This window comes from Sciurus vulgaris, assembly GCF_902686455.1.
Source record: "Sciurus vulgaris genome assembly, chromosome: 17".
Lineage (NCBI taxonomy): Eukaryota > Metazoa > Chordata > Mammalia > Rodentia > Sciuridae > Sciurus > Sciurus vulgaris.
Window position 1 is genome coordinate 54,462,262 of NC_136478.1, and position 23,362 is coordinate 54,485,623.

General features: G+C 52.6%; 2 protein-coding genes across 6 annotated transcripts; one reads left to right on the forward strand and one right to left on the reverse strand.

The window, feature by feature from the left end:
- Nucleotides 1-344: 344 nt before the first annotated feature.
- On the forward strand, nt 345-6,919 carry FOSB (FosB proto-oncogene, AP-1 transcription factor subunit). 2 transcript variants are annotated; one of them, XM_079118999.1, is made up of 5 exons: nt 345-1,031; nt 2,932-3,252; nt 3,490-3,597; nt 4,495-4,650; nt 4,791-4,930. In XM_079118999.1, the coding sequence occupies exons 1-5, from the start codon at nt 906-908 to the stop codon at nt 4,791-4,793; spliced, it is 714 nt and encodes a 237-aa protein (XP_078975125.1). In that variant the 5' UTR covers nt 345-905; the 3' UTR covers nt 4,794-4,930. The 2 variants fall into 2 exon arrangements, with proteins under 2 accessions (XP_078975125.1, XP_078975124.1); XM_079118998.1 differs by having other exon boundaries at nt 4,495-6,919.
- Nucleotides 6,920-14,095: 7,176 nt separating this feature from the next.
- On the reverse strand, nt 14,096-22,591 carry RTN2 (reticulon 2). Of its 4 annotated transcripts, XM_079118959.1 has the most exons (10): nt 22,360-22,586; nt 20,686-20,730; nt 20,122-20,592; nt 19,780-20,034; nt 16,919-17,126; nt 16,409-16,547; nt 16,203-16,272; nt 16,030-16,076; nt 14,854-14,912; nt 14,096-14,589 (listed from the first exon to the last, which is right to left on the reverse strand). In XM_079118959.1, exons 1-10 carry the CDS (start codon nt 22,391-22,393, stop codon nt 14,508-14,510), a joined length of 1,410 nt encoding a protein of 469 aa, XP_078975085.1. In that variant the 5' UTR covers nt 22,394-22,586; the 3' UTR covers nt 14,096-14,507. The 4 variants fall into 4 exon arrangements, with proteins under 4 accessions (XP_078975085.1, XP_078975086.1, XP_078975087.1 ...); XM_079118960.1 differs by lacking the exon at nt 16,030-16,076 and having other exon boundaries at nt 22,360-22,591; XM_079118961.1 differs by lacking the exons at nt 19,780-20,034; nt 20,122-20,592; nt 20,686-20,730; nt 22,360-22,586 and adding an exon at nt 18,865-19,111.
- Between the last annotated feature and the right edge of the window lie 771 nt (nt 22,592-23,362).

Below are 23,362 nucleotides of genomic sequence, written 5' to 3' on the forward strand. Positions count from 1 at the left end.
CGCCGAGAACGAGCGAGGGATTCCCTCTGACGTCATTGCTAGGATACCAAACAAACACTCGGCCGCGCCGGCCGAGCTCCTTATATGGCTAATTGCGTCACAGGAACTCCGGGGAGGCGGGGCCGGGATCCCCTCCTGCCGAGTGGGCCGGAACGTAGCCCCCGAGACCCCAGAGGTTGCAAGGGTCATACAGGTGACCAAATCGAACCTAAGGAAGACCCCTTGATGAACAGCGGAAGGCTCCGTTTAACCCGGACTGAGATTTTGGGAAGTTTGCGGAGCGCGGGGTGGGTGACGTAAGCAAGGGGGCGGGTCCCGGGCATATAAATACAGGCTGGCGGTTCTGGGTTTCATTCATAAGACTGAGAGCTACCGCCACGGCAGGGACACGCGGAGCCGGGACTTGGGGAGTTGATTATTGTGGTTCTTCTTCTTGAGGATCGTGAAATTTATTATTTTTTCCGGAAAGAAAGTTTTGGAAGAATTCTTCTAGATATTTCTTCGTGTATTTTGGAGGAGCGACTTTTTTCCTCTTATTACTCCCCTCCCCCCCGTGAGACCCGCCGGACGCGTGGAAGAGACCGCACCCGAAGCGAATTCTGTAACAGCGGACAGCGCTTTCGGCCTCTGGGGGAGCGATCCCCGCTTGCTTCTGGGTCCTACGGAACCTGAACTTTCGGGAGGTCCAGCGGCATCCGTAGGGGTCTGGACACTTCAGAAAGACTGCAGAGAAAGTTTGTCACTGTTGGAGCAGGACGAAGGCCCTCCCGGAGCTTCACCGAACAGCGTACTTTGGGGACGCCCTCGGCTCACCCAGGACTCGCACCTTACTTACCCACCCGGCCATAGCCTTGGCTTCCCGGCGACCTCAGCGTGGTCACAGGGCCCCCCCTGTGCCCAGGGAAATGTTTCAGGCTTTTCCCGGAGACTACGACTCCGGCTCCCGGTGCAGCTCTTCACCCTCCGCCGAGTCTCAGTATCTGTCTTCGGTGGACTCCTTCGGCAGTCCACCCGCCGCCGCCGCCTCCCAGGTAAGTTCTAGACGATAGAGGTACTGTTTTGTAGGTCTCATATTTTAAGTTTAGGGTGATGAGAACACCCGCCACCCATCAAAGCCGCGCTAAAACCCAGGATGTGGAAGAGAGTAGGCTCAAGGCGCACTTTGCAAACTGCAAAGAATCGGGAGATGTTTGCAACCGGTCCTATGCGCGGAGCGCGGAGAGGGACTGCAGCTGGGCAAGCTCTGTGTGTGTATGTGTGTGTTGGGAGGGGGGAACGCTCCGCTCAGTGCAACGTGTATGCCGCAGCAGAGCGCAGAACTTTTAGCCGGCTCCGGACAGTCCGCGGCTTAGATCCCCAACCTGAAGCTAGCCGAGTTAGGCAGATGGGGGAAATCTCGGGAAGCTACTAGTAGCTTCTTCCTCTCTCTTTCTCCTTCCGAGTGGCGATTCTAGTACCGGGTCGCCCTCCACCCAGCGGGAAAGCGGGCCTCGAACCCTCAGCCGCGCTGCCTCCGCCTCCTGCGCTGATACGTAACGGGGGACCCGTGCGTAACGGCTGACGCGCTGGAATCCTCCGTCTGACGCGGGGCACGCACGGCGCGCGGCGCCCCCTTCGTCCGCCCCGCCCCTGACGTCCCGGGAGCGTTCTATTTTGGAACGCCGAGGCCACGTTGCTAAGGGAGGGGGCAGCCTGGCGTTCCGATTGGTCGCCGCTGCGCCGGCTTTGGCCAATCAACTTTCCCTTCTTATTTGTAGGGCTCAGTTCCCTTCCCCCTCTCTGTCCCCGGAACCCGTGGTTCCTCGGCGCTTGGGTCTCTTATGGAACTCTAGGAAGAAAGCGAGGGGACTCCTGTCGCGACGAGAGCGACTTCTTTGCGATCCTATGGGTCTCAGAGGACCTTCCGGGGGCCTGGCCCCTCGGCTCTCAGGAGCAGGAGATGTCTGTTTGTGTGCCGGCGTTTTTTCGGGATATCTAGTGGCCGACAGCTTCTCCAGGCACAGAGAAACCCTTTTATTCCTTCTGCTCCGGACGCCCGGTTCATCTGGTGTGTCTGAAGACAGGACTAGAACCGCTAGCGAGAGGGAAACCAGCCAGGTGGTCTCCAGGAGCTCCTCCCCCTCTGAGTTCCCAGGGCGCTGATTGGCCGGCGAGCCAGCCCGTCCCTCACCACGCCCCCCGGGAGAGTAGTTCAGCCTAAAGAGCAATTCCAGGATTCCACTTGCGGGTGGGGGGGCGATGAGTGCTTCTTGGGCTTGGGGGCGCGGGTCCTACACCGTCCCCACTCCGCGACAATCCGAAGGAGCCCGATTGTCACTTTTCTTTACCTGTCCGTCTACCTTAACCTGTCACTTGTCACGGTCTCACTGGGGAGAGGCAGTTACTTGAAACGATGCTCTCAACTCCTAGGCCTATCCCCCAACACCCTTTTAACTGGGATCCACGCCCCTGCCCGAGACCTCACACAGAAGGGTGTGTGTATGTGTGTGTGTAGAGGAAGGCTTGGTCTAAGGCCTCTCCCTCTCCCTCCCCTTGCCTCTGGGGTGGGGGTGGGGTGTTGTGGCTGTGTGTGTGGCTGTGGCTCCGTCCCGGTGGTTCTGTCACCCGGCTGTGTCCAGCCTCCTCCCCACCCCCCACACCTAAGAGTCACCAACCCGGGGTGTGATTCACCACCCGCTGGAACTGTGCAACCTTTCCCCGAGGAAGAAGGAGGAGGTAGAAGCCAGTTGAGCAGAAATCCTCTCATTAACCACTGCGTCACGGTGTAGTGGAAGGGTGGGTGTTGTGGCTTTTTGCCTGTGACACACACATCCACACCCGCTCACCCTGTGCTCACTCACGGGGTCGGTGTGTGTTATGTGTGTTGGGTGTGTGTGTGTCGGTGTCTTTGTTTGTGTGTCTACGCCTGTGTGTGTATGTGTCACCCCGTAGGAGTGCGCCGGTCTCGGGGAAATGCCCGGTTCCTTCGTGCCCACGGTCACCGCGATCACAACCAGCCAGGACCTCCAGTGGCTCGTGCAACCCACCCTCATCTCTTCCATGGCCCAGTCCCAGGGGCAGCCACTGACCTCCCAGCCCCCGGCAGTAGACCCCTACGACATGCCAGGAACCAGCTACTCCACACCAGGCATGAGTGGCTACAGCAGTGGCGGAGCTAGTGGCAGTGGCGGGCCTTCAACCAGCGGAACTACAAGCGGACCTGGGCCTGTCCGCCCAGCCCGAGCCCGGCCTAGGAGACCCCGAGAGGAGACGGTGAGCATGGGGCATCAGAAGTTGGCCTGCTGGGGGAGAAAGTGAGAGATGCAGGAACTTTGGCACTGTCGGGTAGGGGTCTGCTAAGGCCTTAAGGCTGCAGAAACCCTGTCATTCCTGCTGTAGTAGAGGGTCCTGTTTTGGCTCTTGGGGGTTCTGGAAGAAGAGGAGGTTTGGCATGGATGGAGAAAGTGCGCTGTGTCCCCAAACCTCATGGCCTGTATCTCCCCTACTTAGCTTACCCCAGAGGAAGAGGAGAAGCGAAGGGTTCGCCGGGAACGGAATAAGTTGGCAGCAGCTAAATGTAGGAACCGAAGGAGGGAGCTGACTGACCGGCTGCAGGCGGTAAGGATGGTACCTGGGCAGGGTGAGGGTGTGCTGAGGGGCTCTCTCCCGGTTCTCTGTCCCCTACCTCCAGCAGTGCCTCATCCTGGGATGAAAACATGGGTCTAGGGACAGTGGGACCAGGTGGGGTGGCCCTGGCACACACAGTTCCCTGCATACTTGTGTCCACTCCTGGCCACTCCTCGTGCACCACTCTCCTGGCCTTCCCACCTAGAGGGGAGCTTCAGTCATTTCTGCATTTGGTCATGGGCATGCAAAATATTTTTGCCTCAGTTTCTCCTTTCTCTTCAACCCCTCAACAGATCTTCCAGGCCCCTTTTACTTTGAACATTCTGGGAGAGTCTGTGAAATTAATTATCTTACCATATGTCAAATCCCCATCTTCTGCCCCAGCTACCCACAGTTCTCCAGAACTTGGGCTGGTGGCATTCACCCAAACCCCCTCCTCTCTATGCCCTATCTCAGCCTAAGAGTTCCCTACTTTATGCCTACTGGGTGGTCTGCCACACCTTGAGAAAGCCAGGGAAATTCTCTACTTCCCTACTGGAACTCTTCCCTGGGAGCTGGAGGGAAAACAGCAGGGATGACATTGAAAACCCATGACAATTGTTTATTCACTCAACAAACCTCTGAGTGCTTCCTGCACACCAGAGACTTCCATGTGTACCTGGTCTCCTTCCCAGCCATCCACTGGACAGATGGGGAAATTGAGATTTGCAGGAGGCAAGTCCTTCAGCATACTAGGACTCCAATCTCAGGGGCGTTTCCTTTGGGTTCGGAGCTGCAGCTTCCAGCTCAGCAGCAAGTCTAGTGGGAGCCAGGAGCCACCTTCGCTAGTCACTGATGGACCTTTGCTCATTTCTCCTTCTCTCCTCTGACCTGGCCTCGGGGCCTCAGGAGACAGATCAGCTGGAGGAAGAAAAGGCAGAACTGGAGTCGGAGATCGCCGAGCTCCAAAAGGAGAAGGAACGTCTGGAGTTTGTGCTGGTGGCCCACAAACCGGGTTGCAAGATCCCCTACGAAGAGGGGCCCGGGCCCGGCCCCCTGGCGGAGGTGAGAGATTTGCCGGGGTCAGCATCCGCTAAGGAAGATGGTTACAGCTGGCTGCTGCCGCCCCCGCCACCACCGCCCCTGCCCTTCCAGACCAGCCAAGACGCACCCCCCAACCTGACGGCTTCTCTCTTTACACACAGTGAAGTTCAAGTCCTCGGCGACCCTTTCCCCGTTGTTAACCCTTCGTACACTTCCTCGTTTGTCCTCACCTGCCCGGAAGTCTCCGCGTTCGCCGGCGCCCAACGCACCAGCGGCAGTGACCAGCCTTCCGACCCCCTGAACTCGCCCTCCCTTCTTGCTCTGTGAACTCTTTAGACACACAAAACAAACAATCACAAAGGGAGAGAGATTTGGACGAGGAGGAGAGAGGGGAAGAGACAGAGGGTGTGTGACCTCCCTGACTCTTCTGTCTGACCCTCTGCCGCCACTGCCGTCGGACAGGAGGACCTCCTTGTGTTTTGTGCGGGCCTCTTGTTTCTGTGCCCCGGCGAGGCTGGAGAGCTGGTGACTTTGGGGACAGGGGGTGGGAAGGGAATGGATACCCCAGATACCTGTTGGTCCTCTCACTTCAATCCAACCTCTGGGGATGGGTGGGCATGGGGCGCGGGAAAGGGTGCGTGCGGGGAGGGCGGGGCTGGAGGCGGGGCGGGGCGCGCAGAGAGGCCCAACGAGGACAGGCCACCCTCCCACGCCCACCCTCGCGGGCTGACCGGACCGGCTCCCCCGGCACCCGACCTTGGCTTATCTATCCCACGTTTCCATGAGGTTAGAGCCTCCTCTGGGCAGATTTGAGCCCCCCAGAGGGCAGCCGATGGCCCCTCTGAGACCTGCTTCCCCTGCAGACTTGTTCTGAAATGTGAACTTCTCCCCGCCATCAGCCGCTCCCCCCGGGCAGAACCGGCCGGGATGGGCCCCTTCCGCTTCCTCGGCCCCCACCTCACCGCCGCCCGCCCTCCTTTCCGACTGCAGTATTATGCCGGCCCCTCCGCCGCCCTGCCGTCCTCGTTGGGCCTCTCTGGGTTCAGGCAGCAGGGGGCGCTGCGCCGCCGTCCTGCTGGAGTGCTTTATACTGTGAATGAGCCGCCGATGGCGGGTGGGCCGGGTGGGCGACCCCGCTCCCCAAAGCCTTCCTTCGGTCTCCCCTTCCCCACCGTCTCCTGCCCCCGGACAATGAGTTAGATCCAAAGGGGCGACAGACTCCTTTGGCGGGACAGTGATCCGTGCCCCCGGCCTCTCTCCCCTCAGGACCCTGGGCCGAGCCCTGGCCTTTTTCTTTAAGGCCCTGCCTCCTTCCCCGCCTAGGACGCCAACTTCTCCCTGCCCTCGGCGCCCCGTCCTCTCCAGAGAGGGAGCGAGGGGCTCGGCAGTCTCCGGAGAAGTTTTAAGGGCTGAGGCTTTGGCCCCCGACCCCCAATATTTTGGGACTAGCGAACTCGGAGGGGCTGGGCTCCCACCATCCCGCCCCCGCCCCTCCAGCCCGAATCTGGGTCTGGCTGTCCCACCCCGCCTGTCCTTGTGCTTCACCTCCCGGGAATTTCACCCGGAGGCAGATTTCTATTTTTTAATATGGGGGGTGGGTCCCGCCCCCTCCGTGCTGCATGGACCACACATTCCACGCCCGGCCCAGACCCTCCCGAGCTATTTATCCCTTTCCTGGTTTCCGAAAGGCACTTATATCTATTATGTATAAATAAATATATTATATATGGGTGTGTGTGCGTGCGTGTGTGAGTGTGTGAGCGCTTCTGCATTTAAAAGCGTGCAGTGGAGTTGGAAACTGCTTCTGGAAACTTCGAATCAGTCCGTCTCTGGCTGTCTCTATCAGACTGTCTCTCTTCTCATTGTCTAGGCCCCTCTGGCTGTTCTGACAGTCCCTGACTGTCTTCCAGAGTGTCTCTTCTTTGCCTGTTTTTTCTCTGGCCATGTCCACCTGTCTTCTTTCTGACTGTCCCTGATCCTCCAGCTGTCTGCTGACTCTGGGTTTGTTGGGGACATGAGATTTTATATTTGTGAGTAAGTTGAAGGATGGTAGATTTGTACGAGCTCTAGATCCGTATCGTTGAGAATTCTGGGTGCGAGTGTGAGACTTTGTGCGGGGCCTGCCCCTGCCAATCACAATTTATTGACTCCCCAACCCCTACTCCATGCTGTATTTGTGATTCTTTTGTATTTTGCACCTGACCCGGGGGGCTGGGGCAGGCTGGCATTGGACTGCTCCCCTCCCCCCTTGGTTCTGCACTGTCGCCAATAAAAAGCTCTTAAAAATGCACGCACCAGGCCTCTGTATCTATTTTCTCTTGGCATTCATTATCTGGCTTCCTTTCAGCAGGAGAAAGTAAGGTAAGATTGCTAGGAAGACTGTGCACACCCACAAACACACACAGGAACTCTGCAGCAGGATAGAAGGAGGCTAGACAGTCAGGAGGCCTTCCCATGCACACAGACTGTGCCTCCTAGTAAGGAGGCAGAATATTGGCTGTGGGGTGCTGATGAGTTTCAGAGGTGTCCCAGTGAGGGAGGAATTTACACTGAAACTTGGATGTCCAATGGCTTAAGCAAAAGTTAAGGGGGTAAAACCTTCCATAGGAGAGGTTTTAGAAATCTGAACTTCCAACAAATGAAGACCATTCAGGCTGTGAACAGAGACCACAGAATTATATAAACTACAAAATCTTGAATGTCTTGCATTCAAGAAGAGTGTCCTTTGTTTGTGTGACCAATTCTTTTGTGTTATGAACATATTGAGCTGGACCCAGAACTAACTAAAAAAAAAAAGTCACTGTCTTTTCAAAGATACAGCGGAGCCATCCCCACTGCAGATTCCTAGGCCTCTCTTATCGCATGGCAACAAGTAATCTAGGGATGGAGTGATTGGTGGGGTCATTTGAATTTTTTTTGTTGTTTCTTTGTTTATTTTTGGTACCAGGGATTGAACCCAGGCACTTAAGTCAGCCACATCTCCAGATCTTTTTGGTTTTTATTTTGAGACAGGATCTCACTAAGTTATAGAGGGCCTCCCTAAGTTGCTGAGGCTGGCTTTGAACTTGCAATCCTCCCACACCACCGAGTCAGGCTGAAATTTCTTAGTAAATGAATAAACAGGAGAATTTTTTTTTGTATAACTAATGAGGCGTGAACCCAGGGGTTATCCCCACATCCCAGTCCTTTTTACATTTTATTTATTTTTTAAAATAAAATTCTTTTGTATTTATAGATGGACAGGATGCCTTCATTTTGCTTATTTTTATGTGGTGCTAAGGATCAAACTCAGTGCCTCACACATGCTAGGCAAGCGCTCTACCACTGAACTACAGCCCCAGCCCTATTTTTTATTTTGAGATACAGTTGTGCTAAATTGCCCTGGTTGACCTGCAACTTTCAGTCCTCCTGCCTCAGCCCCTTAAGTCGCTGGGATTATGGGTGTGCACCCCTGGACCAGGCTGGAATTAATCTTAATTAATTTAAAAAATATTTTTTTAAATGTGATAAGCATCTACCCTAGGGATACTGCAGAGACTGAGGCTGGCCTCCTAAGACTCATAGTCCTGTGGGGGACACAGACCTGTCCCCAATCAGGGACAACACAAAGTAAGTAGGGCTTGGGGAGCCTTTGAGGCTAAAGGAGCCGGCAGCCGAGCTGAGTCCTAGAGGATAAGGGGAAAGTATAGAAGGGAACGGAAGAAGACTGAGGCCAAACAACAGCAGGCAGGAAGATCTGCTGGTGGGGAGAGGGCTTCATATATTGAGGGAGCTGGGGATTCAGGGTGTCCGGAGCAAAAGGTGGAGAGAGAGAGATCGGCAGGTTCCAGTCTCTTCAGGCAATTTAATTTCTAGGCTACAGAGTTTAGATCTTGAGGACCTTAGGGAGCTGTGGCAGGTTTTGAGTTTTAGGTTGATTCCTCCAGTCACCAGATTAAGAGTGACCTGGGGTGGCCTGGGCTTGTGGCTTAGTGGCAGAGTGCTTGCCTAGCATGTGTGAGGCCCTGGGTTCAATTCTCAGCACTGCATATAAACAAATGAATAAAATAAAGGTAATTAAAAAATAAAATAAAGGTCCACTGACAACTAAGAATTAAATATTGATATAAACAAATGAATAAAATAAAGAATAAACAAAATAAAGGTGCATTGACAACTAAAAATTACAACTAAAAATTAAATATTCATATAAATGTACACACACTTATTATAGGTATGTATATATATATATATGTATGTATGTATATGTATATATGAGGGGAGCTGGGCTGGGGTGGTGCATGTCTGTAATTCTAGTGGCTCAGGAGCCTGATCAAAAGTTCAAAGCCAGCCACAGCAGCAATTTAGCAAGTCCCTAAGTCCCTAAGCAAGTCAGTGAGACCCCAGGGTTCAGTGATTAAGCGCTCCCCTGGATTCAATACCTGGTACCCGGCTCCCCCAAACAAAAGAGAGGCTGGAAGAGAGAGGAGGAAGACCAAGAAGGCCAGCTTGGAACAGGACAGGGGGTTGGACATGGAGAAGAGGAAGGATTCAAGAGACATTTAGGAGGCAGAAAGGATGGGACTTGTCCAGCAGCTAGCTTGGGAAGTACAATACAGGGCAGTAGTAAACAGCACAGGGCCTACCAAAGCTGGGTGTGGGTGTGGTGACTGATCTTGGAAAAGAGGTTTCAATTGCCTGGGACTTAATGTTCTTATCTGCAGAATGGGCTTGTCCTGGCCAGTCAGGGAGCTTGTGCATGCCACGTGCACAGTGAAGGTATGGCTGTTCCCATCCCCCTAAGCCGGTACTGGGGCCACCCTGATCCCTGACCTAGACCACTTCCCCTTGTTATCTAATCCTTCGTTCTAAGTGCCTGCCGCCTCCCCAGGGGAGGGCTCCCTGTTAGAGGCCCTCGCATTCTCTGCCTTTCCCGGTAGTTATCCCCTTTGCAGTTGTTCATTAAATGTGCAATTACACGATTGTTTCATGTTTGTCTGACGCACTGGACGGGCTGCACCATGAAGTCAGGGCTAGGGCTGTCATCTCCATCGTGTCCCCGGCACCACCCGGATAAAAGACTGGCCCCAAACAGCTACTCAAGGAACGCTTTCTGAATGAATGAATGAATGAATGAATGAATGAATGAATGAACGAACGAACGAGTGAATATTTGACTAATCAGTGCATGCACGTTTCGATAAACAAGTGAGCAAATGAGCCAATGAAGGAGAAAAATCCAAATCCCCAAATTGTAAACATTCTAGAACTATGTAGATGAAATGTTCATCTTTTAGAATCATGTTTTATGTTCCCGGGGAAAAGTAAACAGAGAGACGCGTGTGGCAAGAGAGTACATGGCGATGTAGAAAACTGTAGCGACCTCTAGGTGCCGGCAGAAGAAGAATCCTTTAGAGAACACGCTCGCTGGAAATGAAAAAGTTATAAAATAGCCGCCCGAAAGGTGGAATTGAACCACTCTGTCGCTAGACAGCTACAGGTTTGAAGCCTGCACCCCAGACCACTGAGGATCATCCGGGCAGGTAATGATTTTCCCACGGAGCTATATAAAGGTCAAAATTTTCTATATTTTCACAGTTGTGGTCACTCAAATTAGGTATATACGGGATAACGAATTCCAACACATTTAAATTACATGCACCCACTTATCACAATGGATGTCTTTAAAAATTTTTTTTTACAGTTATGACATCAATAATCCTCATAGTGGAAACTACCTAATTTACATGGCGCCGTGCATCCTGGGAAGCAGAGCCCGGGGACCTGGCCAGTTGTTAAAGGGCCAGGAGTTCCTTTTTCCAAAGTGAAAAGTCGTTTTTTAAGAGAACAGGCTCAAAATTCGGCACCCAGAAGCCCTATTCCCGGAAGAATCCCAATTCTTCCGCGGAAAAGTGAGTGAGTTCCTGGTAGGGCCTGATTTAGCCCAGTCCCATAGGCGCCGCGCAGGCAGCTATGGGGCTAGTGCGCCGCCTGCTGTTCCTTTGCGTGACTGCGGGTAACGTCTCCTGAGTCCCAGGCACTGTCCTAGCTTCAGGGAATGACAGACATCTTGTCCCACTGCATTTAGACACTAGAGACCATCAGTTTCCACACTTGCGTGTTATGGCTAGGGAAACTGAGGCTCAGAAACGAATAAGATCATATCCCAGTTCATACGACCCATCCACCTGGAAGAATCGAACCTGTGCCATTATAATTATGATTACCAAAAAAGGTGATTCTTTCAGAATCCAAAAATCAGTGATTCCTTGACAACAATATGATTCTCCTGCATGAAACTCTCCCTTGACTTCCATCTCCGAGTACAAGTCTCAGTTCTCTCCCAGGTTTACAAATCCCTATGCTCTAAACCCTTTCTGCCCTCCTACCCGCTCTGCCCTTTTCCCCTTGTGCACCTGGCTGCAGGCATGCAGTTCTCCCGCTGCTCACACCAGTCGTGTTCCCTCCTCAGGGCATTTGTTCGCTGGTCCCCGAGCCTGGGTTTCTTTTTCACCCTGTATTTGCGGCCTCCTTTCGCTCTGGCCTCTGCTCAAATATTAACACTGACTGCCCAGTTTAAAATAGCAAGCCCTGCACACTATCCCCTCCCCTGATGGGCTTTCCTCCTTCGCCCTCCTCACCACTGGCTCTGTGTCTTACATGCCTGTTGTCTGTCCTCAGTACAATATCAGCTCCTTGAAACTATGGACTTTGTTTTTGTCCACTGCTGTGACCCTAGTCCCTAAGGATGCGTGGGCACGTAGGAGATGTTCAGGAAACATTTGTAAGATGAATGAAAGAACGTGGTCACCGTTTTTCTTTGAGCCTCTGGCTCCCCATCTGTGTAACAGGTCTGAATCAACGGATCTCAGGGAGGAACCACGGGGAGTCCCTGGGTGTAAACTTCTGGCAGCTGGAAGGCTGTCAATAAAGTCTGCTTCCATCTTCAAACCGTGGGGCTGCCAAGGATGAGGCTTGGGGGCTTTAGCCATTCCTGGACCCATAATTCAACCAGCCTCTCTCCCCCCCACATTTTTTTAAATACTGTGAACTAAATCTAGGGGTTCTTCCCTACTGAGATACATTTCCAGTCCTTTTTGTTTTTAATTTGAGACAGGATCTCACAAAGTTGTTGAGGGGCTCTTTAGATTGCTAAGGCTGGCCTTGAACTTGTGATCCTATAGTTTCAGCCTCCAGAGTCCCTAGGATTACAAGTGTGCCTTCCCCTGCCATGTGATTGAAGAAAGAACACTTTGGCTTAGGAAAACTAAGAATGAAAGCATCTTGGAAATGTTGCTGTTCTTTTTAACTTGGAAATTTAAAATCTTGTGCTTGCTTGGAAAATAAAGATTCAAGATAAGTCTCCTAAGCCCCTGTTGTTTTAGATAGCTACAGTTAGGCAGCTCCTGTATACAAACTCAGTGACTGTAACTACTACTTAGAATATCATTATCTATCTCCTAAAATGGTCCATCCGCTAGGGGCAAGTGAGATGATTTTACGTGATGCATGAACTGATATTTTAGATGTTAATATTTTTGTATTTATCTTTACTCTTCTATTTCTGGCAAGTAATACTGGCTTTCTTTCAAGATGAGGAAATAACATTTTTTGTTCTTTTTAGATATACATGACAGTAAAGTGTATTTAAAAAAATTTTTTAGTTGTAGATGGACACAATACCTTTGTTTTTATTTATTTATTTTTACGTGGTGCTGAGGATCAAACCCAGTGCCTTACACGTGGTAGGCAAGTGCTTTACCACTGAGCCACAACCCCAGCCCCCAGTAGGGTGTATTTTGACATATTATACATACATGGAGTGTAACTAATTCTAACTAAGATCCCATTCTTTTGGTTGTACATGATGTGGATTTCACTGGTCCTGTATTCATATATGAACACAGGAAAGTGATGTCTGGTTCATTCCCATCCCCCCCTTCCCCTCATTCCCCCTTGCCTAATGCAGTGAACTTTTATTCTGCCCTCCCCCTCCCTTATTACATGTTAGCATCCACATATCAGAGAGAATATTCGGTCTTTGGTTTTTTGGGGATTAGCCTATTTCTTTAGCATATTCTCCAATTAAATCCATTTACTGACAAATGCCATAATTCGTTCTTCTTTAAGGCTGAGTAATATTCCATTGTGTATATATATACCACATTTTCTTTATCCATTCATCTGTTGAAGGGCACCTAGTAGCTTGGCTATTGGGAATTGAGCTGCTATAAACATTGATGTGACCCTGGCACTGTAGTATGCTGATTGGGACATAACATTTCTTCATAAAATACTTTGGTTCTATTATTTATTTTTGTGTGGTGCTGGGGATGGAGCCCAGGGCCATGCATAGGCTAGGTAAGTGCTATCATTGAGTTAAATCCGGACACAGCTTAATTTTATTCATTTTTAAGTTTTTGATATTGGGGATTGAACAGAGGGACTCTCAACCACTGACCTACTTCCCCAGGCCTTTTTATTTTTTGAGAAAGGGTCTAAGTTGCTGAGACTGGTCTCCAACTCGTGATCCTCCTGCCTCAGTCTCCCATGTCAGTGGAATTATGGGTATGTGCCCCGCCTTCCCCAGCCCCAGCTTTATTTCTTAATCAATTTAAAGAAGGATATCAGGTAAATTGCAGAACAGTTGGTTTAAGGGACGTGAAGGACATGAGGGGTTGACAGGTTTGGGAAACCATATTATGATTAACAATAGCAGTTTGTGTTTACTGAGCATTTATTATATGCCAGGCCTGGGCATGTAACCAAGGGCTTTACATGTAGGTATGGTTAGGGCAACAGTCTTCAATTGGAGAAAACCTAGACTTTGAGGGGTGAAGTCACTTCCTCAAGGTCACACAGTCAAAATGTAAGAGTTGGTATTCAATCCCAGGTCCGTGGATTTTCAGATCTCCTCATTTCCCCCAAAGTTAGTTTTGGAACTCAAAGCCCACAGAGGTCATGAGGGACATAGTTCCAAGGCAATGGGAACACAGAGCAGTTGATATGAAAGACATTTGGGAGGTAGCCTAGATATGACATCCTGACTGATTAGGTATGGGAGGTGAGGAAGGAGGAGGCCGGAATCTGGGTCTCTGGCAAGATGACAATGTGGGCAATCGGGACATCCCTGAGTTGGAAGTCGGGTGGCATGAGGAAGAAGTCTGGGTATGTCTGTGGGATAAGGGAGTCTTCCAGAAGATCACTGGACAGTGGGTCTGGGTCTCAGGTGAGATGGCTGTGCAGTAGGCAGTGTGGGCTCTATTAGTGATGTCTGCCTGCAGCACAGGCCTGGAACGTGGCTGCCAAGGCTCAGTTAGCCCTGGAATGGGTGGTCTCTCAGCATCTTCCCTGATTAATAATCTAAATAGATGGTGGAGGGGGCTTCTTCCACAAGATGGGTAAAGTTCTCCCGGAGTGTCGCTTAAGTGCTTTCCAGTACACGAAGTGAAAGCTGGAGGGGACTTGAAGCACAGGAGGCCTTGGGTTTTCCACAGGAGTCTTTATTACAGTGTAAATCCAAGCTCAGGCCTCCCTTGGGCCCCATGCAAAGCCCCTGCTTTGGGGCTAGCGGTGTCCTGCAGACACCAACCCCTCACAGCGCTTTCAGCGGCCTGACCGCGGAAGTGCAGGGCAGCGCCCTGTCTAGTCAACTACAAGTCCCAGCAGGCCCCGCGGCCAAGGTGCCTTGCCTTTCCGAAACTCCTAGAGCAGAGCCTCTTGGGAAATGTAGTCCTGGCCGCTCAATCTGAGCTGTTTACCGGGTGGGAGTGATCCTGGACACCCACCGGGAAATGGCTCAGGCCGAAGGGCAGTGAGGGTGGGGTTAGCCAGGAGATGGACGGGGACAGAGGGCTGCTGGGGTTGGGGGAAGGCGTCCCTCGGCAGAGACACCCCTCTCATTCGGCTTTGGCTTTGGATCCGGAGGCTGCAGCTGCTGCTGAGGCAAGGGCTCCAGTCCCTGGGATTTTAGCTCGGATCCTGGGGGGAGAACCGCTTGGAGTGACCAGATGTGGTCTAAGATGCCAGAGGCCACGGGGACTTAGGGAAAACTGAACTGGGAAACTAGCTGAGTGCTCCAACCAGCCCCTGCCTCCACCTAATGGTCTGCATTGGAATTATTTCTCATTCTGCTCTGAGAGATTTAGGGACCCATGCAAGGCTCGAGTGTCTGGGAAGGTAGAAGGAAAATGTTCCCAGGCTCCCCATTTCCCCCTCCCGTCCAACTCCACCTCAGGCCCTTACTTAGCTTTGATGTGGCTCAACTGACTGGTCACCAACCCCACATACTGGTCGATCTGGGCCTGGGGAAACCAAGGAGGAAAAGAAAGTATTGGAAGGAATTCTCTTCAATTCATGCAGGAGGTACTTTCTCACCCACCTCTAAATCAGAAGCTGTGGGCAGTGGTCCACCACTCTACCTTCAACTCTAACAAAATCCCCTTGGATGTCAGAGGTTCAAGTGTAAGGTCAGAGTCCGGGAGATGCTCCTCATGGGCAGAGATGTCAGACGGGCAAGTATCTCTCTGCCAAGTGAACCTCTGTCCCTAAGTACCCTGGTTAATCCTTGAGTGAGTAAGTGTGTGTGTGTGTGTGTGTGTGTGTGTGTGTTGTAGGGTATGGGAAGGGTTGGAGGGTAATGAGTCCCTGAGTGAACTGACTTAAATATTAGTTTAATCCACAATGTTAGCTGACTCTGTGTCTCGGTGACTCCAACCTGTGAAGAGGGGAGTTAGGTCCACCTTTCTGACAGGACATGTATCATTTGGCTCTCAGCTGGGTGGAGAAGGAAGTGTCACTTAATCTGCCCATCTCTGGATAGGATAGATGTCAGTTGGTCCTGGACAAGCCACTGTTCGGTGATAACAATCACCTCACCCCATTTTGAATGACATGAGGGTCAATCCTTGACTGTTTCAGGCAGTGAAGGCATTTGTCGGTGGGCCTACCCTTGCCTGGGATGGATGTCAGACCCAGCTCTGTGCAGGGGTACAATGCATTGGTGTCTGTGTGTTTCAGTTTCTAGTGGTATGGGGGAAAGGCGGCATGTGTGCACCTGCCTTTCTCTGGCTGGATAAGCGCTGTTCAGCCCCAGGTGGCAGAAAGAGGAGGCAGCCAGACTTGGCCTCTTTGGCTAGGACATACCAGTTGGACTTTGGATCTACCATCAGCTACCATCAGACCTTGGATCTACCATGAGAGGATGAGTTAGTTCATCTGCCCTGAATTGAGGCATGTCAGCCATATCCTGATCCTGTAATTAAAATGCCTGTCTGGTTATCAGACATATTTGACTTGAATCTGATGAAGGGCAGCAGCCAGAAATCTGGGTCTGGCTGGGACATCTGTCAGTGGGACCCTGGTTCTGGAAGGGAGACAGTCAGACCACCCGTGTTTGGCCCTGGCACTTGCCACACGCACCTGGTGCTGCCGATACAGCAGAGGAACGGTGAATAAAGCAATCACTCCTGCAGGTACAGAGACGGGGGTCAGGGTCCTCATGGGAGGACAACAGCTGCAGCTGGAGCTTCATTCCCCACCAAACCCCAGCAGCCCACCTCCCCACCTTGCCCTCCACAGCCATCCCAGCTCACCCAGAATGAGAAGAGTCAAGCCATTGAAGACGGCACCCACGAAGGTCAAGATGTAGAAGAGTAGGGCCAGCTGGGGGTGAGGGTCAGGGTCATCAGGGTCTACGGGCTGGGAACCTACCCAGCCATGGCCCTCCCATCCCCCTCCCGGGGGCCTAGAGGTGAGTGTTGGGAACCCAGGAGGGCTGTGGGCCGGGGCTTCAGGACACCTTGAGGGAATCCACCAGGTCTTCTACGAGGAAGAAGTGCCGCAGCTGCGTGGCTGTAGAGATCACGTGGGAGGCGATCTGCTGGGACAAGCGTTCTGTCTGCTCGCGAGTCAAGGTCAGATCCACATCCAGGTAGGCCCTGATGGGACAAAGGAGTGTGGAGTGAGTCCGTGGGTGGACATGGGAGGAGGGGAGCTCAAACAAGGGCAATAAGTGAGGGTCGGGGAGAAAACCAGTTAGGACTGAGGGACAAATAACGGGACCACATCAATGTCAGGGTCATGAGAAGGGATGGGATCAGGAACTAAGGGATCCAGGTTAAGATCAGAGATTAGTGTTGGGGGTCATGAATCAGAACTGGCTTTAACGTCGGGCAGAGTAGAAAGTCAGAATGAAGAAGGATGGGCCAGGGCCAGGGCCAGGGCGCCAGTTGGTGGCTGACTTGAGCTCATGGGTCACGATTCAGGGCCAGTGCTGGGGTCTGACAGGGTCGGGGTCAGGGGTTCTCACTGAAAGGGGTTGGCTCCATCCCCCCGGTGCACAGCCTGCAGCACTTTGCGGTAAACCCTGAGAGAGATGGTGCCGCAGAGCAGCAACAGAGCCACATGGGCGGCCACCGACACGATGCTAAAGTGCAGGAGGCAGAGGAGGGAGACCATGAGGCCAGTGAAGACCACTCCTGACGTCCTCGTGTCCTTCCAGTACAGCAGGTCCGCCACTGTGGAGGGGGAGGCATCAGGCTGGGGCTTGGATCTGGCCTGTTTGACCTCTTGATCCCCATTTCTGTCCCACACCTGAACCATGCTTTCTCAACAGTGCACCTGAGCCCTCATCTGACTTCCAATTTTTTTTTGGGGGGTGGGGGGATAATGAGGATTTAACCGAGGGGCAATTGACCACTGAGCTATACCCCCAGCCCTTTTTAATTAATTAATTTTTTATTTTGAGACTGGGTCTTGCTAAGTTACTGAGAGTCTGGCTAAATTGCTGAGGCTGGCCTTGAACTTGTAATCCTCCTGCCTCAGCCTCCGAAGTCACGGGGTTCCAGGCATCTGCCAATGGCTTTAATTCACTGGTTTTAAGAACTAAGTGACTTACCCTAGTGTGGCTGCTCTTTCTTTTTCTTTCCTTCCAGGTATTGGGGATTGAATCCAGGGGCGTTCTATCATTGAGCTATACCCCCAGCCCCTTCTGTTTTTTATTTTGGGACAGGGTCTGGCTAAGTTGTTCAGATTGGCCTGGAACTTGCTCTCCTTCTGCTCCAGCCTCCCCTGTGGCTGGGTTTATATGCAAGCACCTCCACCCCAATGGGCACATCCCTCACTCTCCTCAATCCCATAGTATCCCCGGGGCTTTCACTTTGTTTCCTAAGCCCTCCTTCCCTTCCCCACCACGGTGAGGCAAGCACCCTCCTTCCACAGATACTCTTACCTCCTGGAGCTTCTATTTCTGAGATAGAATCCCAGGGGTGGAATTGCTGTGTGGACCAGCTGTGTATTTTTTAATGTCATGAATTTTATCAGGTGGCTTACCAGCAAGACTCACAAGTCTTATTTCCAAGAGCAACATAAGAGTGATCTTTTCTCAACATCCTGCCCTGCAATGGAGGTTGTTCTTTTTCATTTTTGCCAGGCTGACAGCGTGGTGATAACTCCTTGAGAGTCTGACCAACATGTTTTCCTAAGTCCTAAATGTATTCATAATTCCATGCTCCTTTCTAAGCCCTAACTTAAATTTCTGACCCACTTCAGATACCCTCAACTCACTTCCCAAGCCTCGCCTGACCACTGATAGTGACTTCCAGCCTCCAAGGGTTCATCTTTTAAAACTTCAACCATCCTCCCAATAACCCAGACTCACTTCGGCCCCAGACTGTGAGCTCAGTGGCCTTCTATTTCCTCCCAGAACCTCCCCATCCTCCCACCGTCACTCCAAATCCAACTGACCCATCCCATACCCACGCCAGCCCCACTCCCCCTCACTTCTGTATTCTCCCCACATCCATCCTGGCGTTTACCTCTAAATAGGAACGGACCCCTAACTCCCCAATGCAAAGGCCCTCCCAGGCAGGTTCCCCAAAGTCCTTGCCAGTAGGTGGGGGAAGGGCCGGGTCGCCTGAGGCGGGGGCTAAGTTTAGGCACGCTGGGGGGAGGGGGCCTCGCGCCTGCAGCTGTGCTGGCTCGTCCAATCTCTGAGTGACAGCACCGCCTGGGCCTGAGGCTGGGGGAGGGGACCTTGCTGCTCCTGAGCCTCAAAGCCCTGGCTGGGAGCAGAGGGGACCCCATACCCCCTCTAAACCCTCCCTAGACTCCCCCTGTTTCCCCCAGCCCCAGCTTGCAGTGCCAGCGAATTCCGGAACAATAGGAAGCATGCTCCAGATTGGGGCAGATCAGGGCAAATCTGTACCCTTTCTGTTATTCCCCCAATCCCAGTTCCAGGCTGCTGGGTAAACCCACCTTTACTCCCCATCTTGACTCCAAGGGAGAGGCTGCAGACACCGCTGCTTCTCGGAAATTTTGCCCACTTGTGGAACCCGGAGGGAGGGAGTAGAGGGGCGGAGCCCCTTTGTACCCAGCCAATGGCTGTCCATAGAGGTGGGGCCAATCCCAAAATTGGAACTCTTTGTAAACAGCCTAGTACCGTGATGTCTATAACCAACCTATGGCGGTTTCTGGAGCCAGAGTACATTTTAAAGTAAGACTGGGTCTATTTTCAATTGGTCAAAATAGATGTGGTCAGGGAAGAAAAGAATTTTAAAAGGTGTAGAATTTACTTATAAAAATACCATAGCTAGCCGGGCATGGTGGCGCCTGCCTGTAATCCCAGCGGCTTGAGAGGCTGAGGCAGGAGGATGGCAAGTTCAAAGTCAATCTTAGAAATCTAGCAAAGCCCCGAGCAACTTAGCGATACCCTGTCTTAAAATAAAAAATAAATAAATAAATAAAACGGGTTGGGGATGTGGCTCAATGGTTACGCGCCCTTGAGTTCAATCCCTGGTACAAAATAAATACATAAATAAATAAATTAATTAATTAATCCTATAGCTACATCCAGGAGAAAATCTATAGTTTCAGAGATTTGGCCTGTCCACAATCGGCATGTAGCGGGGGCATGTAGGGAGTCCAAAAAAGGGAGGATTCATTTTTAGCAATCAGTCAGTCCTAATGCTTGAAGGAAAGCTAACTTCTCTAGTGGGCGGGTAACTTCATAGAGGAAGCCAATGGTAATCTCAGGTAATGGGAAATTATGCCAAAGGAGAGACCTTTCTTCACTGCCCTGTGTTCCTTTGCTAGGTTGGTCCCTTTAAATTCCAGCCCTCCCACCTTTTGCCTGCTGTAGTCCAATGGAGGATCTGCACGCACATCGCTTACCTAGAAGGTGTGGCTGTAGTGTGAATTCTGATTGGTCCCTGCTATGGAGACACTGTCCCGTGATTGGCTCCCGCTCCAGTGGTCCCCATGGCTCCTCTTCCTCGTCCAGCGAGGGCTCATCAGGCCCAGAGTTCGAATCCGGGGATCCTGGTGGGGACGGGGGACGGGCCTCGGGTGTCCTACAGCCGGGGCTGGGCTGGGGAGTCAAGACCTCAGGTGGCGAGGACTGAGCAAATTCGCGTTGTAGGTCCAATTCTGGCGCGGTAGAGAGAGAAGGCCGTGAGCGTTCTCCCCGCGAGACCACCCACCCCTCTTGGTTTAGATCCAACTCGGACATCTCACCTTCCTTAGCCTCTCCCTCCTCCAATCCATCGGGTTCCTCATCTTCCAGAGGAGTGGAGCTGCTGGTGGCAGAGTCCTCCCCAGATCCCACTCCCCTGGCCGCCCAGCTCAGCTGGTCCAGCCGCAGCCTTAGGTCCTCCAGAGGGCGTTCAGCAGGAGGTGCGGTGTCAGGATCACCCCGGCGTCCAGGCTCTGGGGATTGGCTCAGGCTGGGGATGCTCTCCAAGCTGTCTCCTAGGCCGGGCTGAGGGGGCAGGTCTCGGGGTTCTGAGATTGAACGGCCCTGAGGCCGGGGGCGGCGGGTAGCTGAATCTCTACGGCCCCCGGAGCCCACCACACCATCGAAGGCGATGTAGGAGAAGGTCAGCTCCCGGGGGGTACCCCAGTCCTGCGACGTGGTCTCTTCCTCATCGTCTTCTGAGAATTCCCGGGCTGTGTGCAGCTCCCGAAAATCGGAGTCGTCGTTTCCTCCTGCAGGGAGTAAAGAGGGTCTGTGAGCAGAATCCTCACCTATGCAGCCGTAATCCCTTTCAGTTCCCACCCTCATGTCCCCCCTCCACTTACCTTCTGTGGAATCAGGGGTAGAAGAGGCCGTAGATGGAGCTTCTTCTGCGAGAGAGAAAGAAATCAAGACTCTAAGAAGCTTAAACTCTGAATCACAGAAGTGTGCCTGTCCTGGAATCTAGGATGGTCTGAATTAAGGAATCTTAGAATATTTGAGTCACAGGATTCTTAGGATGTTCTGCATACAGACTGCAAAATCTTAGCATCGCTGCTATCAGAAGCTCGGAGTTGTACAAGTTCCTATCCAGGAATCTTAATCTTAGAGTCTTTAAATTAGGAATCTTGGGAGATTTCAATTTATTCTTTCAACAATCATTTACTGAGAGCTTCCTATGTACCAGGCACTGTTCTAGGCCCTAGGGATGCAGGTATGAACAAAAGCAACAAAATCCATGCCCTCTTAGAGGCTACATCCTCTGGGAGAGGCAGACATATAAGTAAATATATGACAGAGTCTTAATAAGTATGTGAAGAAAAATAAATCAGGGTAAAAGGAGAGGAGAAGAGGTCTTGTTTCAGATAAGATGATCAAGAATCCTTCTCTGTTCAGATGATATTTGAACAAAGACCTGAAGGAAGTGAAGAAGCCATGAGGACCTCTAGGAAGAGCTTTCCAGGAGACGGGAAAGCCAGTGCAAAGTCCCTGAGGCAAGCACTATGCTTAGTATATGCAGTGAACAGAGCGGTGTGACTGGAGCAAAGTGAGGGGAAGAAAGGGCAGGATATGACAGGGGGACGAGTGGGGGTGTTGCAGGGGTGGGGGCAAACCAATGAACAGGGTCACTTTGTAATCCCAGATAAGAACAAGATCTTAGAATGTTGGGATGAGAAGAAATTATTAGAATTTTGGCATCTGGACCCTCCAGCCATGCTAGTGGCTAGACCTGAGTATGTTGCCATCCCCAGCTGTCAGAACCACCCTGCGTGGGCCAGAGGATGGTAAACACGGACTGCTAGAGCTCTGGACTCAGAGATAAGGAGGATCAGACCAAGCATTTTCAACTGAGGATCTAACCCCTAAGAGCTCGGTTGGGCCTCCACACACAGGAGATGCTCAACATCGTCTGGTAATTGAAACCATATGCCCCCTGCCCCCACCTCGCTTCCTCGGCTGGAGAATCAGAGGCCTAGAGCTTAGTGGGTCTTCCCCAGGGTTGCCGCTAATGAGTGGAAAAGCCCGCTAAAGACCCAGGAGTCCTTGCACCAACCCAGGGATGACTTTTCTGGGGACAGGGGATTGGACAATTTGGCTAGGTTAGGGCTGCTTCTAGGGTAGAAGACGAAGGCGGGTAATGGGAAGTCATACCTCTCTTCTCCATCCTGGCTCTGCCCCTCTCTATTCAACCCTCTCCCCGCCAGCTGCGGCCAGCACCAGAGCCAGGGGACAGCTCCCCGCGCACCTCCTTATTCCGGGGCTGGGCGGGGCGACACATCCTAGCTCCCTGCGCGCCGGGGTCCAGCGATCTCAGTGTCCCCACCTCCTCCCTGGTTCACCCGGGTCCTCCGGGTCAGGCTGCCCCCGCGGCTGCCAGAGCGCGGGGGGAGGGGAGAGCATCCTTTGTCTCCTTCGTCTCCTCCCTCCAACCCGGCTCTCCTGCGGCCCAGCGCCGAGGGAATATCAGGAGGACCCCACTCGGGCTGAGACCCACGCCAGGCCAGAGCCTCCCTACTCACTGCAGTGGGCGAAGACCGGCAGGACCTGCCCCATGGCCCCCCTCGGGCCTGCATCGGGACCCCAGCCCACTCCGGCCGCGCCGCCCTGGGCCCGGGGCCGCGGGCGCTCATCTCCGCCGCGCCCACGCCACCGCCGCCATCCTCGCCGCCTCCTCCTCCCGGGCTGCTCCAGCAGCCGCCGCCGCCGCCGCCCTCTGCTCTGCTGGGCGAGGGCGGGCGGAGCCGCGTCGGGGAAGGCACTGCAGCGCGGGACCGGGGGCGGGGCCAGAGGACCCGCGGGGCGGAACCTGAGGGAGGGCGAGGGGGCGGGGAAACACCGAGGAACACGGGAGAGGGCGTGGCCTTTTTTACTAGAGGGGCGGGGCTATGAGGGTAGAGGACGCGCCTAAAGGGCGGGGTCTATAAAGAAGTGGGCTCAGCCTTTGGAAGAAGAGGAACAGAGCCTGGGATAGGGTGAAGGGCAGGATGCTTAGGCCGAGAGGATGGGGGCGTGGATCCCAGAGTTGGAGCAGATCTAGGGGCGGCACTGAAGAACGGTTAAAGAATCTAGCGCTCTGAGGTAGGATCCGAACCTAGGTTTGCAGAGGGAATGAGAAAGAGGGCGGGAAGAAAGTAGTCAGAAACTTCCGAGGCAAGGGGTGGAGCTAATAACCGTGTAGAATTATTCAAATTATTGGGCGGGGTCATAGATAGAGGCGTGGTCTAGGGGGACTAGGCACCAGAGAAGGTGCGGCCCAGAAGGTGGCCATACCTGGAGAGAAGAGGCCAGCTTCATCTAGCGGGAGTTTAGTTTAGAGGCGATTCCAGGACTACAAAAATTGATTTCTTTTTTTCCTTCTAGTACTGCGGATTGAACCCAGGTCTTGTTGCATGTTAGGCAAGCACCCTGCCCCTGAGCTACATCCCTAATCCAGGACTGCAAAAATTGGGAAACTCAGGCTGTGGGCTTGAATTGATGGGCAGGACCTGATAGATAAAGCAGCTGAACCCCTGGATAATGGTC